The sequence below is a fragment of the Camellia sinensis genome, chromosome 6, assembly GCF_055761805.1.
Source record: "Camellia sinensis isolate YWXY chromosome 6, ASM5576180v1, whole genome shotgun sequence".
In the NCBI taxonomy this organism is placed as follows: Eukaryota; Viridiplantae; Streptophyta; class Magnoliopsida; order Ericales; family Theaceae; genus Camellia; species Camellia sinensis.
Window position 1 is genome coordinate 125,631,296 of NC_138966.1, and position 15,930 is coordinate 125,647,225.

The 15,930-nt window shown below is 34.9% G+C and overlaps 1 protein-coding gene across 1 annotated transcript; it reads right to left on the reverse strand.

Annotated features, from left to right (window-relative positions):
- Window positions 1-1,738: 1,738 nt before the first annotated feature.
- Window positions 1,739-7,964, reverse strand: LOC114278960 (transmembrane emp24 domain-containing protein p24delta3). The gene is made up of 4 exons (XM_028221119.2): window positions 7,618-7,964; window positions 4,263-4,475; window positions 4,090-4,166; window positions 1,739-2,293 (listed from the first exon to the last, which is right to left on the reverse strand). The coding sequence occupies exons 1-4, from the start codon at window positions 7,849-7,851 to the stop codon at window positions 2,149-2,151; spliced, it is 669 nt and encodes a 222-aa protein (XP_028076920.2). The 5' UTR covers window positions 7,852-7,964; the 3' UTR covers window positions 1,739-2,148.
- Window positions 7,965-15,930: the final 7,966 nt, after the last annotated feature.

The following is a 15,930-nucleotide window of genomic DNA, read 5'->3' on the forward strand; positions in this document are numbered from 1 at the left end:
GTAAAAATATTTATATAAATTACTTATGTCTTAAAATATGAATAAATGTAATTTTTATTTAAAAATAATTATTAACATATTTATTAGATAATTATGACGTCACAATTTAATTCTAATTTATCTGACGATTGAACCAGTGAACCGTAATCCGATCACTTTTTCAGTTTGATCGACAATCCGACTTTCAGAACATTAACGCGTTAATTGACACCCAACAAAAATAGTATTCTCGTTTGAATGGTAAGGCATGAATTCAAACACAAATGTCGTTTGACCTTCGTCAAATTTATGCGTGAAAAAAGTAAGCCAAATTAATTATTGTCAAAATGCTGAAACCCAAATATAAAAACATAAAATTGTGTAAATACACATATACGAGTGTATAAATACCTGTAGAACTCAGAGGAGAAAACAAAATGGATCTTTAAGCTCATCCTTCAGATTGTATTGAGTTTGTCCCAAGCTTCACTCGAGTATTTATGAGATCAAAACTATGAATGCTCAAGGACTCAATCTAAGCTAAAATTAAAATATAAACTCAATTTATAATGAAATTGAAAACACCAAAGTGATGCATAGGATATCTCGAATTTAAATCATTTTGTGTTTTCAATTTCATTATAAATTATTTTGGATACTTAACTTGAAATTGAAATTTAAAAAGGAAGATGATACTCGCTCCCGTTTTTGTCTTTTAGGCCTTGTTTGGAGTAAATTAAAAAAGTTAAAAATCAAAAAGTTACTAAAAAAAATTAAAAAGTTTATACTATTTAATGATAGCTTGTGAAAAAGCCACTAGAACAAAAATATTATTTTGCCCTTTAAATTTAACTATCCAAAAAGTCAAAAAGTTAAAAAGAAAAAATTATTATTTTGATTTTATTATAATATTTTATTACATATCTTTTTATAAAAAGCTAAAAAATTATTCCAAACATACATTTAAGTCCTCATGGATGCCGTGGGGAATGTAGCTGTTATGACCTCAATGTTACAGCCACAATCAGTAACTTTTTTTGAATAATTCAATAGGAAAATGTTTGGGAACCCACAAAGGAAGATTCCCACGATCTCCATTAATATGTTGGACATTGATATGTTTGAATTTTTTTCAGAGATCATGTCTGATAGTGACATGAATGGTTCAGATCATTTTAAGGGTTATAAAGGTTGTATTTTGTAAGAATCTCTATCATTACTGTAATTCAATACAAACTAACACTATTACTTCCTAAAAGTACAAGGCGCGAAATATGATTAGTTGTCATAAAAAAACAACGATACTTGGTAGGTGTTTAGAAAGTTGTTATTTTAATAGGTTATTTTAATTTTTGACTATTTTAGAAGACTAAAATTTTTGCATTTGGAAAAATAAAATTAAATTTTTTTTGTAGTTAGATGTCATATTTGTAAAAAAAATAAATAAAATGATTATGAATTTGATATGACATTTTATCTTATTAACTATTTTAGCCTAATTTATTTTTTTTGTAAATTTTAGCTTGAGTAGGGCTAAAATAGCCCTTGCCAAACAGACATCTGAGGGTTGGACACAGTTTTAGTAAGAGTTTTAGGGCATATAGCATTACTTAATCTTTTTTCCCAACAATATATATTTGGAAAAACCAAATTCTAATCTACACGTAAACCCACAACACCCCATGATGTAGCACTAGCAAGAAAGAAGAGAAGAAAGAATAAGACAGAAGAAGAGAAAGAAAAGACAAGCTGAGAAAAGTTAGTCCCGAAAACTCAATCAATATTCAATATTCAATCTTCAATCTTCAATACACACGCTCCTATGTATAGGCTTAAAAGCATTATCCATTAAGGAAATTAAAAAATAAATAAATACATAAACAACCTTAAAAACCGAACCAAAATCCTAATGAAATCTAAATCATGTCGTCCCATGTATATCATGGGTTACTGCTAGTTCCTAAATATATTAAAGTCCTAACCTTTCATAGTTTTTTCATCCATTTACCTCTCGATTCCCATCACTCTCTCTCCCAATGCAGGGCAGGGATGATGGGGGAAATGGAGAAGAAAAGGTAAAAATATGGTACAGCAAAAATCAAAATGCTATTTTCTTGTGCCTTATGATCTTGGTGAACTCAATCAAAAACATGATTATAAAGTGAAAACCTAGATCAGTTTTTTCTTTCGAAAGAAGCTCTTCAAGTGCCACAACTGCAGACCCGAAACAACAATGCAGACACCAAGGGACATTATACTGAACCATGCCACTCTGGAATTGGTTCTTTCGCTGACTTCCCTCATCTCTGCTTCCCTGTGTATGCATATATCCAAGGAAAAAAAAGTATATTAGATTTAGATTTTCAAATATTAGTTTGAAAGAACTAGTTTTGTAAAATTAAAGATTCACTCGAAATTTTGTTCAGTTTGATCCCTTATATTTTTAAATACTTCTATCCATCTGCAGCTAATTTAGAAATTTATGTTCTATGTTCACTTTGCAGGGTCAGCCAGGCTGTTGCAAATGGTTAGGAAGAGGAAAAAAAAAACTTATTATACAAAGCCTAATTATATAACTCTGTCAAACAGCACATTAAAAAGAAACCCCTCCTTATTCAAAGACCAAGGAGACAAAGAAAACATTTCTTGTCCAAAAACCCCAATAGTAATGTATGATGAAGTCTTTTTTAGTTCAAAGGCCACCCTCAATAGTAAATGCTTAAAAAATATCCTCTTTCTCCAAAGGCTCCTTGTCCAAAGGCCGCAAATAGTAATTTCCATATAAATAACCTCTAAATAATAATTTGTTTTAGCACATTTACAAGAATAGAAGAGAAAATAATTTTTATATAATTTTTTTTATTAAAAAAACCATAATTTAGTTTTTTTGACAGCTTAGGCCCAGTTAAGAAAACTGTGGGTTATGTGTGGGTAGCGGTAGTCGGTCGTTGACCTCTAGGAAGATGGCAGGCACTTCAATGGCCTGAGATCACCGGAGGTGCAGAGGAGGAGGCCAAGGCAAGCTCGGAGGGCAGTGATGGACCTTGAACACTAGTGTTTAAGTGTGTATTCAAGTATGAGTACGAGTGTCTAAGTGTAAGACTTGTGTGTTGTGAATCTATGTTATAGTGTTGGAGTTGTGGTTATGTGTCTGCCTACTGCATATATGATATGTTATATAGGCTCTCAGAGTATTGGAGCCCAAGCAACCTGTTGGACAGGTGGCTCCTTCTTCCCAATCTTGCTAGAAGCTGATATAAGCCCTACTGCCATTTGTGATTTGATGGCAAGTGAGAGAACAACATATCATGCATGCATCAGACGGTGTGAGTGTAAGGTCGCTATTGCCTTTTCTCTAAGCTTAATCAAGATGGAGTTGATTTAGCAAGAAGGCAACCATCTTGACGATGCCATGACCTCAACCGCTAGTTCAAGATCCTCTTATGATCCCGAGCGGTAGTGCCTGGGTCCTGCTCCCAATCCAGGCAACTAAGTAGGTGAATAGGCTAGAGTCCATCTCAATGTTTAGGAGAGCCACAGGCTTGCGTCCAATCAACCAAGTAGGAGAATGGGCAAGGGGCCTATCTCAATGTTTAGGAGAGCCAAGGGCTTGCACTTATCAATCCAAGTCCAAGTAAGCCGAGGGTTGATTATATTGTTGTTTGGTCTTCAAGCGAGGTACAAAGGACAATGGGTTTGAGAGGGCTATGGTGCTGCCTGTTGTAAGGCTTTTCATATTTAGGCTTGTGTGTATGCTCCGGCTTAGGCTAAGCATATAGTCATGGTTTTGCATGGTACCTTGGCGGTCTACCATGTAGGTAGGTGTTGGTGACATATGTCCACATAGTGCCTTATCAGTCTACCGCATGGGCAGGGTTTGATGATGTGGCACCCGTAGAGCTTGCCATGTATTGGGCTTGATACAAGTACCCACAAAAGCAAACATGATATAAAGATTCAACGAGGGGAAAAAAAAAAAAAAAAAAAAGTCAGACAAGGCGTGCCGTGCGTGTGTACGTGGATATATGAGGCATCAAAACCAGTGGTATCCTGTATCCTAACAAAAGTATTCCTAGCAATAGAACCAAAAAAAAAAAAAAAAAACCTTACCTGTCCTTTAAATAAATTAAATTCTGATGGATGGCTTGGACTGCTCCTTCAAGTTTCATCAACTCAAGTTCAACACCCTACACACATCCTCACACACATGTAATAAGAGAGAAATTTGGGGAAAGGAAATAAAAAGAAAATTCAATTCAATTTTAAAAAAATTAATAGTTTACCTCAATCTTTTCTTTCCTAGCAACTGTTTCCCAATCCTTTGCGTTAACTCCAATTCTCCACTCAAGACTTACCAGTACATCTTGGCCTCCTTGGTGATTACCATCAACCCAGAAACATGCCCCATAGTTGCCTGCCTCCTTAGTTGTAAATGCAAATTGACCATGGGTCACATTCTCTTGGCGGTGGAGGTTGTTCCCAAAAGGCGATGTTACCTACATAAAATGTTCACAAACAGGATGCTTATTTTACAGTTTGTGCAGAACAGCTCTCTGACTCCAAAATATGCAGCACTACATATTTTTGGTGAAAAATATTACTTTATTTACTGCATTAAAAGTTGAAGTAAGTGTTTATGATTTTGAATCCACCAACATCTTTAGTTTTGGAGAAAATGTCCTTAATACTGCTTAATTAACTTTAATATTTCTCCAACCGGTGACAGTTTTCTGAACTTGTCAAGGCACATGCAATCATCATAAGCTATGAAGCACAGGTACGGGTACGAGTGCGGGTACGTCGATACGTCAAAATTCAAAAAAGTATGATACGACGGCTGCGGTACGCCAATAAATATATATATTTTTATTATATATGATAAAAATTATAATTTATAAAATTTATTATATTATTATATATTATATGTATCACCAATTATATTATATATCTTATATTATATATATTATATTATATATCTTATATTATTTATATATTATATGTATCACCAATTATATCATATATCTTATATTATATATATTATATTATATATCTGAGAAGAGTCAAAGACGAAGAGGAGCAGAGGCGAGAGAGCAAAGGCGATCGAGAGACGAAGAGAGAGAACAAGAGAACAGAGGCGATCGAGAGACGGAGAGAGAGAGAAAGGAGAGAGACGAAGACGATCGATCAACAGTGAGCAGAAGATCGGTCAAAGAGAGAGACGATTGATCGATCGATCGAAGAGAAAACCCTAGAATCCTTCATTGCCCTAGCACACAAAGGCGACGCCGCTCTACACTATTAGGTTCGATCTCTTCCATCTCCTCTGTCTCTCTCTCGATTCCCTCTATAGATGTGTTTATGGTATGTTTAAAGCACGAGGTTATCTCTCTCTCTCTCTCTATGTATGTATACATGTAGTTTTTGAGTATTTTTTGCCCCGGAACGTACCCATGGCGCACCCCCTCCGCACCCATGCCGTACCCAAATGTACCAGACGTACCAGACCCCTTTTGGCCGTACCCGGTACGCGTGCAGCCGTACCGGTACGCGTACCCGTACCAGGTACGTACCCGGTACTTGTACAGCAACATTTTAGGAGTACCGGTGCTTCATAGATCATAAGGTCCGCGTTTGAAGTAAACACTTAATACATTTGATGGATTTGATAGACAATCATGCATCTTCATGCAACATTAACCATTCTTACAAGACCCACTGGTACCAAGATGCCATGGCCACACGATGGCATTGCCACAAACTGATCAAAGTGTACTGTCCTGTATCCACACACAGCATAAATGCTCTAACATGTCACATCCAGCGTCAGGGAATATGTTGAAGCATACAAAAGTATAACCAAAACACTATGTAACAGAATTATATGCGCTGATGCATCATCCCTTTAAGGAGTGGCGGACAGTGTAGTAGGCACCCCCAAAATTCAGAAAATGCCATTTAGTCCTATACTTTTTTTTGGTACTTACAAGAAAAATTAGCATTTTAGCTCCTCCAAAGTTAAGAAAAATGCCTACAAGCCTTGTCCTATTTTAGGTTTATATACAAGATATTATCATTTTCACCCTCCAAAATCTAAAATTTATCCAGCCCTCCCAAAAACTAAGTAATTTACCTTGGCCCCCTTAGCAAAATTCCGAAGTCCATCGTTACCTTTAAGGCACTCTCTCTCTCTAGTTTGAGAGTTTCTCTCTCTAAACTTTTCTCCTCCTAGGGTTTCCGACTGTGAGACTGCCGGCAGTGGAGGAGGGGTTTCCGGCAGCCTCCGGCCTCCTCACCCCTCCCCCTACCCCTCTTTTGCTCTTTCCTTTCCTTATTTTGCTTTCCCATAACTTGGAAGCTTGGGTTTGCCATCCTCTCCCTCCTTTGTGAGGTATTTCTCCCACATCCATTCACTCCGGGAGTGGCCCCTCGGATCCGCGCCTTCTCCACTTCCTTCACCGCCCCGTCGTCTTCTCCATAGCTTGCCGCCTCTTCTCCGCCGCCTCTTCCTCTTCATCTTCTCCATTCACGCCGGATCCGCCTCCCCCGCAGCCTTCATCGCCCTTTTTCCACCTCTCCAGCCGTCTCCACCGCCCTTCTCCACCGCCTCTGCATCGCCGGTTGTCTCCACCGCCGGATCCGCCGAAGTCGCTGCTGGTTCTTGATTGGGTGTGGGTTTGTTTGTTTTGTTTGTTTTTCTTTTATTTTCCTTCATTTGGTTTGTGTTGGTTTTTGGGTTTGTGTGGTTCTGTTGGAGTCCATCTGTGCGATTTGTTTAGCTTACCCTCTTTGTGGTTGGGATCTTGAAATATTTCGGACATGCTCTAATGCCGAACTTTTATGATCGGCTCTGCTTCGCAATACGAGCACGAGTACGATATGTACGTCTGAATATTTTCATATTTCTTCTTCTTGAGCGCTTCTTGTTTTATTTTCACTTTGTATGGTGTAACTCTTGGTTTGTTTGGACTCCTCTAAGTGCCGTTTGGCTTCTTAATTGACATATTTCTTCCGATAAAAATAAAAAATAAAAAAAAAAATCGTTACCTTTAAGGCAACTCCATCTCAATTTCACCATCAAATGGCATTGCTTAAAAATAGATATCCAAAATGAAGGAGACAACGAAATCTTTGAACGTCACGAAATTTTCCAGTAAAATGACCATCCAATTCCATTCAGAAGTTCTCAAATTGATTTATTCATATTTTCTCAAAACTGCTCACACAAAGCTCTTTTTTTTTTCTCTCTTTTTTTTTGTGTGTGTGTGTATTGATTGGGGAAAGCCATAGATCATGTACAGTACAACTAAATGTAAATCAATAGCAAATTAAACAATTTCATTCACAAACAATATGCGAATCACAACATGAATCAATCAATCACGATTTAAGACCAATAATGATAATTTAAAACAAGGAACAATGATTCATCCCTCTAATTTGGGAGCTCTAATTGAACACTAGTAACGTGAAAATTCCAAGAAAAAAAAAAAAAAAAAACATTAAAACCAAAACATCACATTAATAATTGAGACCCAGAGCCACCCTAGAACTCCTTTAGAGTTCAGAGTTTACAGCTCCCAAACATTTTTCAACAAGGAATAATGAAACGCCATACCAGTAACAAGTGAGAAGACTTACGGAGGCAGAGATGGTGGGAAGAGCACCACGGTGGGTTTCATCTCCGACGACGCCGTAGTCGGCCAGAACGACGACGTTGTTCTGGATTTCCTCCGACACGCACTTTGTTCCCGAACTCGGAAGGTTCAACCATATAGCTTCAGCAGTAGGAAGAAGAAGAAGATGAGTCGTCGTACAACAGCAAATCACCACCACCACCAACCACCGCACCACCACCGCCGGAGTTCGGGCCATAATAATCCCCCCGACTCTCTCTCTCGCTCGCTCGCTAGAGAGAGAAATATATACATGCACATACACTGTACGATCGATGAGCCGTGATGAAGACAAGAGTTCATTTCCCCCGAGTCAAGAGCCTCTCCTTGCAAGCTTTTACTTGCGTTCGTCCTTGCAGGTCTTCGGGTCTACTTTTAGGCCCAATTTTGATAATCCGAACCGTTTATATTTTATGATTTATTCAGTATATCAAACCTGTAAAAAATCAAGTTGATCGAATATCAGAAAATATGTGTTTGAAAAATTGAACTAAACACTATTTTTTAAAGAATTTAATAAACAGTTTTCCGAACATATGCTTTCTGATATCCGATCAACTTGATTTTTTACAGGTATGATATACTGAATAAATCATAAAATATGAACGATTCGGATTATCAAAATTGGGCCTAAAAGTAGACCCGAAGACCTACAAGGACAGGCGCAAGCACGGAAGGAGAAGATCCTCGCTCCATTCCCCCCCACCCCCCTCTCTCTCTCTCTGTAATTAATTGTTTGTACGTGTAGAAGTCCACGGGTTGTCAAACTACGCGCTCGGTGATTGCTGGGGATTAGGTGGAATGAAGTTGGAAGCGACGTTGTGGCACGTGGTGGATGCGAGTAGGGAAGGAGTTGGAGAGGGTTCGCGCCACGCACTTCTCTTTCCTATTCTCCAATCATATTCGAGCGCGTGGTTCCAATTAGCACAATGTTACCCTATTGTTATGGGATGTAGCCACGCGCCTCTCCCCATCTATCTATCCATATTATGGGGTGTTTTAGCAACTCACTTTACTTTTAATTCATTTTAGGTCACATCACCTCTCACATAAAATAATGAAAAAAAATTTTAAAAGTTAAAAATTTAACTTTTAACCATCTTCTCAAAACACTCTTAATATAAAAAAAATAGAATTTCTAACTTACAAACCTAGTGAGAGCTCCAAACTCCTAATATAAATTTCATAATTTTTTAATTTTTAAAAATTTTTTAAAAAAATCATATTGGAAAAAAAAATTACCAAGTTCTTTTGATTTATAACTTTCAAACGAAAAAGATATCAAATTTTTTAAAAAAATAAAAAATATACTAATCCATTTCAAAATTTAAATTTGAAGGTCAGTTAATAGAGTTGTGAGCTGTGTTATATGGATTGGGAATAAATGGGAGGGGTCAAGATGTTATGGAGTGGTCTGGGGTGGGGGCTAAGAGGAGGTTTTCAGTTACATCTTTCTATAAAGGTTTGGTGGGGGATGATGGTTTTGCTTGTCCTTGGAATAGTGTTTGGTTACCGGGTGTTCCGTCTAAGGAGGTTTTCTTTATGTGGACGGCTGCTTTAGGCCGGAATCTTACTTTGGACAGCTTAATGCGGCGTGGTCATGTTTTAGTGAATCAGTGTTGCATGTGTTGTCGTGCTGCTGAGTCGGTGGATCATTTGTTTCTTCATTGTTTGGTGGCTTCCCAGTTGTGGGGTTTTATTTGTTCTCTTTTTGGGATTGCTTGGGTTCAACCTAAAGGGGTATTGGATATGCTTTGGGCGTGGCGGGGTGTTAGGTTTGGGCGTCGACGGCGGCGAGTTTGGGCGTTGGCGCCGTTTTGTTTGATGTGGCTTGTTTGGTTGGAGCGGAATCGGCGTACTTTCTTAGACGCTGCTCATGGGGTTGTTTGGTTACAAAATCGTCTTTTAGTAGTTATGTATAGTTGGTTGGAGAGGAAGGTTGATCCAGACTTATTTATTTTTTTGGATTTTCTAGAAGATGTGATTGATTAGCTTTGTTTATGGGTAGTTTTCCCCTAATTGGGAATGGCTTTTCTATATTGGTTTGCATCATCTTGATGTGTTTTTAATAAAGTTTGGTTTTATTTATCAAAAAAAAAAAATTAAATTTGAGGGTCACTAAGGCTCATTTTGGGAAGTGGGTTAAAGTCGCTTCCCAACTTTTAACCCATTTCCCTTTCTTACAAAAAAAGTCAAAAAATAACTTTTAACCATCTTTCCAAAATATCCCTAAATATGTAAAACAATCTATTCTTAATTTAAATTTAAAATTGACACAACATAAATTTAAAATTATAATAATCTATCCCATAATTTGTAAGTTTTAAATATAAATTTAAAATTTATCATAATTAGCTCATATTTTTTGTATTTAGGAGTAATAAAATTGACGTTGAAAATATTTATATATTTTATAAAAGAATACTTTTAAGAAAAGATATTACGAAAGTTTCAAAACCCCGTACAAAATCTAGGGAAAATTAGTCTAAGATCCATCTTCCATTTTTAGTTATAAAAGAGATCCACAATATTATTTTATGATGTCTAAGGTCCCTTAACCTTACACTAATATATCACAAAGAAATTTCACTATGTCAAATCAAAACTCATCTCTCTCTCTCTCTGCTTTCCCTATTTTGAGAGGGTGAAGATCTCAAGGTGAAAAATATTTGTAAGAATTTGTGACAATTGATCCAAAAGCTTATCGAAACCAGACCCTAAAAAAATTCCGACATACTTGTCGGTAATGGCCTCAACCCAAACACAACTCCATCGTCATAATATAACTCAAACGCTCTGCCGCCACCGTTGGTAGCGCCTTCAAAAATGCAGCCATCAGAAGGGCCACAAAGCACAATCATAGAATTGAAAGGCAAGCGATCTCCACCATTCCTTCAACTCCGACACATCATCATTTCCCATCTGGGTCTGATCATTTTATCCGATATTTGACTCAACAGAGACAGAAGAGAAACCCAAGGAAGTATCTAATCTGGATGGTGTATATGCTTACAGGGCATTTCACGAGCTTTGATTCCTAATTCAAAAGGTTCTTTGCAAACAGCATAGTATGATTCGATGGATATATGGCTTTCAACGATCTCAATTGTAGGCATTGATTCAATCGCAGCCTTGGAAGCTGGTGGATGATCAATTCAATCCCTCTCTCCTCATCTCCACAAAATCTTCTCTGGTTTGGACCAGAAAAATTCTCAAGTTTGGAATGAATTTTCTTTGGTTTGGAATGAATTTTCTCTGGTTTGGACTAGAGAAATTCTCTGATTTAAACTAAATTTTCTCTAGTTTGGACCAGAAAAATTCTCTTATTTGGATTGAATTTTCTTTGGATCGATTTGAGAGACCTTGGACATTATGAAAATATTGAATGTCATTTATGCTATAAAATCTTAATATCAGGGACCCTAAAAAAAATCCCCCCAAAATCTATATACTACTATAATTGAAATTTTTTTTCATCCTATTAAAACTTAAAGTTATAATTCTTTTTTTTTTATTTAGTTTTTGTTAATATGTGTCACAATATGATTGGTTTATAAATTAATTTTATATTCTTAAAATAAAATTTTAAATTTAGATTCTTCCTTAAATTATGTAATCAAAATAAGATCAATATCCATTCTTTAATTTATGCATCTTTTATTAAATTATAAAATAAAATTTTAAATTTAAATTATTTTTTAAATTAGGTTACTACAATTAAAATAAGATCAATATTCACATATGTCATAATGATGTGTCATAAATTATTGGTCTAAACATAATATGTTATTAAATACACATATTTAAATTATTAATCACTATTAAAATTGAATATTTATCTTTTTTGTTATTTTTTGTTTTAAATTTTTTTTTTAAAAAAAATTATGTCCTCCTAAACTACAAGGACCTAAACAATGAGTTTTTTTAATAAAAATATTTTTTTTAACAAAATACAAAAATATTAAGAAGATGAATTACTTTTTTAACAATTGCTAAACATAATGAATTCTATATCAGCTTGCTTGTTTTTGGTTTTCCAAAATTACTTTTCAGAAAATTCTACTTTCTTATTTTTTATTTTTTTGTTTTTTGTTTTTACTGAATTTTTTATTTTAAGTAATTTTTTTAATTTTTAGAAACACCTAACATAAATAGACATAAAAAGTATAATTTTTGTGAAAAAAATCTTTTAAAAATTCACTAAATATCAAAAATACATAAAAATACGAGAATAAGCAACATGAAATTTATAAAAGATAATATTAAAATAAATACAATTTAAATTAAGCAATAACAATGTGGAAGCAGGGAATTTATAAAAGATAATATTAAAATAAAGAAAATTTAAATTAAGCAATAATAATTTAAAACAATAACTTACAATTGTTTACTGGGAGTAACTTGAAAGAGTAGCTTCAAAATACATAACTTGAAAAATAAATTTACAGATTTAATATCAGAGATAGATGTAGGAAAGAAAGACTGGTTTGCTCTCAATTCTAACTCTGATTTGCAAATGACTGGAGTGGCTCATTTATAGGCAATGAAGATGACTGTGAGCCTTGTGAAGGAATCTTGACTGGAAAGGAGCAGGATGAGGTACATAGGTGCTGCCTGCTACTTTTGGTGATTCACTAAAGCTGTTTGATGCTTTTGATTGTGTTGAATTGTCTGATTGATGAATAGTGAATAGTAAATTTGACTTTTTACTATTCATTGCCTTCGGTGGAGGCATGTGATTGATGGGGAATCAATATACATACAAAACAGCAGCTTTTCTCAAAAGCAGAGTAGTGATTGAAGCTGATTTGCATATATATAGAATCCAATGACTTTTTAAGCATATGGGTCATAAGCATCCTGGAACTGGGGTCCATATGGATCATTATTGGTTGAAGCCTCGGAGGAATTTGATTCTTCAGAGGTTTCATCTTCAATTTGTGACTTGGCTTGGGCCATTAATAACTTGGTCATCTAGATTAATTCATCACTGGATGACTTGGGCTTGACCTTGGGCTTTGACTGAGCTGTTTTGGATTTGGATGACTTGGACTTGGAAGAGCTGGATATTGGGCTTCCAATTGGTCATCTAGATTAATTCATCACTGGATGACTTGGGCTTGACCTTGGGCTTTGACTGAGCTGTTTTGGATTTGGATGACTTGGGCTTGGAAGAGTTGGATATTGGGCTTCCAAGTCTGACTGGAGGAAATGGGCTTCCTTGTGTGACTGAAGTAGTTGAGTTCTGCTGAGCTTTAACCATGGCAGGAGTTTGAGCATGAATATTGACTAGGAATTCAAGCTGGACTTGTTCAACGATGCGTGGGGTTTTAAAGTTATCCTAACATTTAACAAAGTGTTGACGGATGACTATGTTATCAGAAATTTCATATTGCCATTTGAATATCCAAAGAACTTTGTACTTGGACATAAAAATGAGTAACTAGGGAAACTTTTTCTGTTGTTGATTGGGTTTAAACACAGAAGATAAATAGTTGACTTGTTCCATTAGCATTGGTGGAATGATCTCAGGAATAGCACCATACTAAGACCACCATCAGAGGAACCAGGTAGGGATTGTTGACTTGAATTGGTGATCAAACTGGAAGAACCAGGAGTGACTGTATGACTCATTTTGATACAAAAGAACTTTAAACCAAGCATCCATATAGTCATAGTAACTATATTGGATTGAATGACCAGGTAAGTCTCGAAGTTGGAAGGGAAGACCTCATTCATCAAGAGAAACAATATTGCGAATAAAAAGAGTATGATAAATAATTTTACTAGGGTAGACTCGATCATGAATTGGTTTAATAATGATTGACTGGTGATGGAAAAGAATATCTTTGTAAAAAGAAATTGACTTGTCAGGATGGAGAGGGACATAATGCCATCCTGGAGGGAAATATTGTTTAACTAGGTCAAGAACATTATGGATGTTCTTATGAACAGGTTCTTTGAAGAATAAATTGGTTGATTGAAATTTAACATAATCAGTTTGGGAAGTTCTGACTGGATTAGGTGGACATGGGGTAAGTGACTGAGAAGAAGAAACAAATGGGTCTATAGCAAGAGCAAAGGTGTAACTAGGTTTAGGAATATTACCAAGAACTTGGTAACGATTGACTAAATCAATAGGAGGAAGAGCAATAGGTTGACTAGTTGGCACAATGGCCTTACAGGTAAGTTTCTGAGACTTCTGACTAGACATCTGTAAGAAATGAACATAATTTAGCATCCACTGAGAATATCTAATTTGTTCATATGGTAATTAAGGTAGTTAGTATAATGAACAAGTAAATTGTGGCGATTGGTGATTTGGTGAAATTGTATGTATTGAGCACGGCGAGTAGTCTTTTTGGCTGACTTAAGGCAAGAAATATGGAAAGTAGTTTGGTAAATAAGGTTTCTATAATGGGTGACTTTTAATTTATGGTAGGAAATAAAAGAAGTTGCCATCCATATCCCCCCCTGTAAAAATTCTCGAGTAAGGAAATCAGGAATATAATTTTGACTACCAGGTATATATTCAATATCAACATCAAAAATACTTAAAATTGATTGCCATTTGGCAAAAATATGTTTAGTGGCAATATTTTGAACATCTTTTTCCAAAACATATTTAGCACTTTTGCAATCAACACGTAGTAAAAATTTTTGATTTAAAATATCATCTTGAAATTTACTAATACATAAAACAAAAGATAAAATTTCTTTTTAATAGTACTATAATTTTTCTAGGTTTTATTCCAAACATCAGAGTGAAAACAAACAATTTGTTCAGATGACTTAAGAGTGACTTTTTGAAGGAGGATGCCACCGTAACCAACAACAGAGGCATCAGTTTGAATAATTTTAAATGAATTTTCAGTAGGAATACCAAAACAAGGCAAAGTCTTGACATATTTTTTAACTTGTTGAACAATAACAGTATGAGTAGAAGACCAAGGAGGAGGATTATCTTTCAACCGATCAAAAAGTGGTTGACAAGTTTTCCTAAGGTCTTGGCAAAATTCAGCAATGTAATTGAGAGAACCTAAGAATCTTTGTAACTAGGTTTTATCTAAGATTTCATCAGGAAATTTAGAAGCAAATTCAATAGAGCAACTGATTGGAAGAATAGTACTCTAGTAAATATCATAACCTAAAAATTTGACTTTAGTTTGAAATAACATAATCTTAAGAGCAGAGATGACTAGACCATTATGTTTAATAATTTAAAAGAAAGAATGGAGGTGTTTCCAATGTTCATCTATTGACTTGGAGAAAATGAGAATGTCATCTATGTAGACGATGGAAAAATGACTAAAGGGGTTGAATATTTCATTCATAATATTCTAGAATTCACTAGGGGCATTTTTTAATTTAAAAGGCATGACATTCCATTCATAATGACCAAAGGGTGTAGTGAAAGCAGTTTTATACCTGTCTTTAGGATGAATTTGGATTTGCCAAAATCCACTTTTAAGATCGAATTTACTAAAGATGACAGCTTAACTAAATTTTTTAATTAAATCTTTTTTGTTAGGGATTGGATATCTAATCCATTCTAAAACTTTGTTTAATGGTTTATAATTAATAACTAAGCAAGGAACACCACGTTCTATTTCAACATTTTTGTTAACATAAAAGACAGGACAAGACCAAGGTGACTTACTTTTACAAATAATGTTATTTTTTAGTAAATCATTGATTTCTTTTTTACACATTTCAACTAATTCATTATTCGTTTGAATGGGTCTAGATTTAGTAGGGATTTGTCGTTCATTAAAATTTTTAATATGAGGTAAAGTAACCGCATGGTTTTTTCTGTGCCAGAAAGCATTAGGTAAAGTAAAAACAGTAGTTTCTAATTGTGCTTTAAATTTTTCAATCTTGGATTGGAGAATAGGATTAGTTAATTGAGTTTCAATTCTTTTATATTTGACTAATTCTTTGAGGAATTTAAGTTGTTTGGTTAACCGATTGAAAGATTGGGAAATAGAACATTCTTTTAATTGATTTAATTCTCTAATTTCAAGAGGAGATAAGAATTTAAATGTTACTGTTTGACCAAAAGCTTGTGTTTTTATTCCATGATTAGTGGTAGTGAATGGATATAATAAAAAGATAAATGGAGTTCCTAAGATGACTTTATCTGTTAAATTTTTGACTAAAACAAAGGATGTTTTAAAACATACATTATTTTGACAAATATGAACTTTAGGTAACTTATACTTAATATGCATCTGACTGCCATTAGCAGAACTTAATTGTTCAGTAGATTTATGATAAT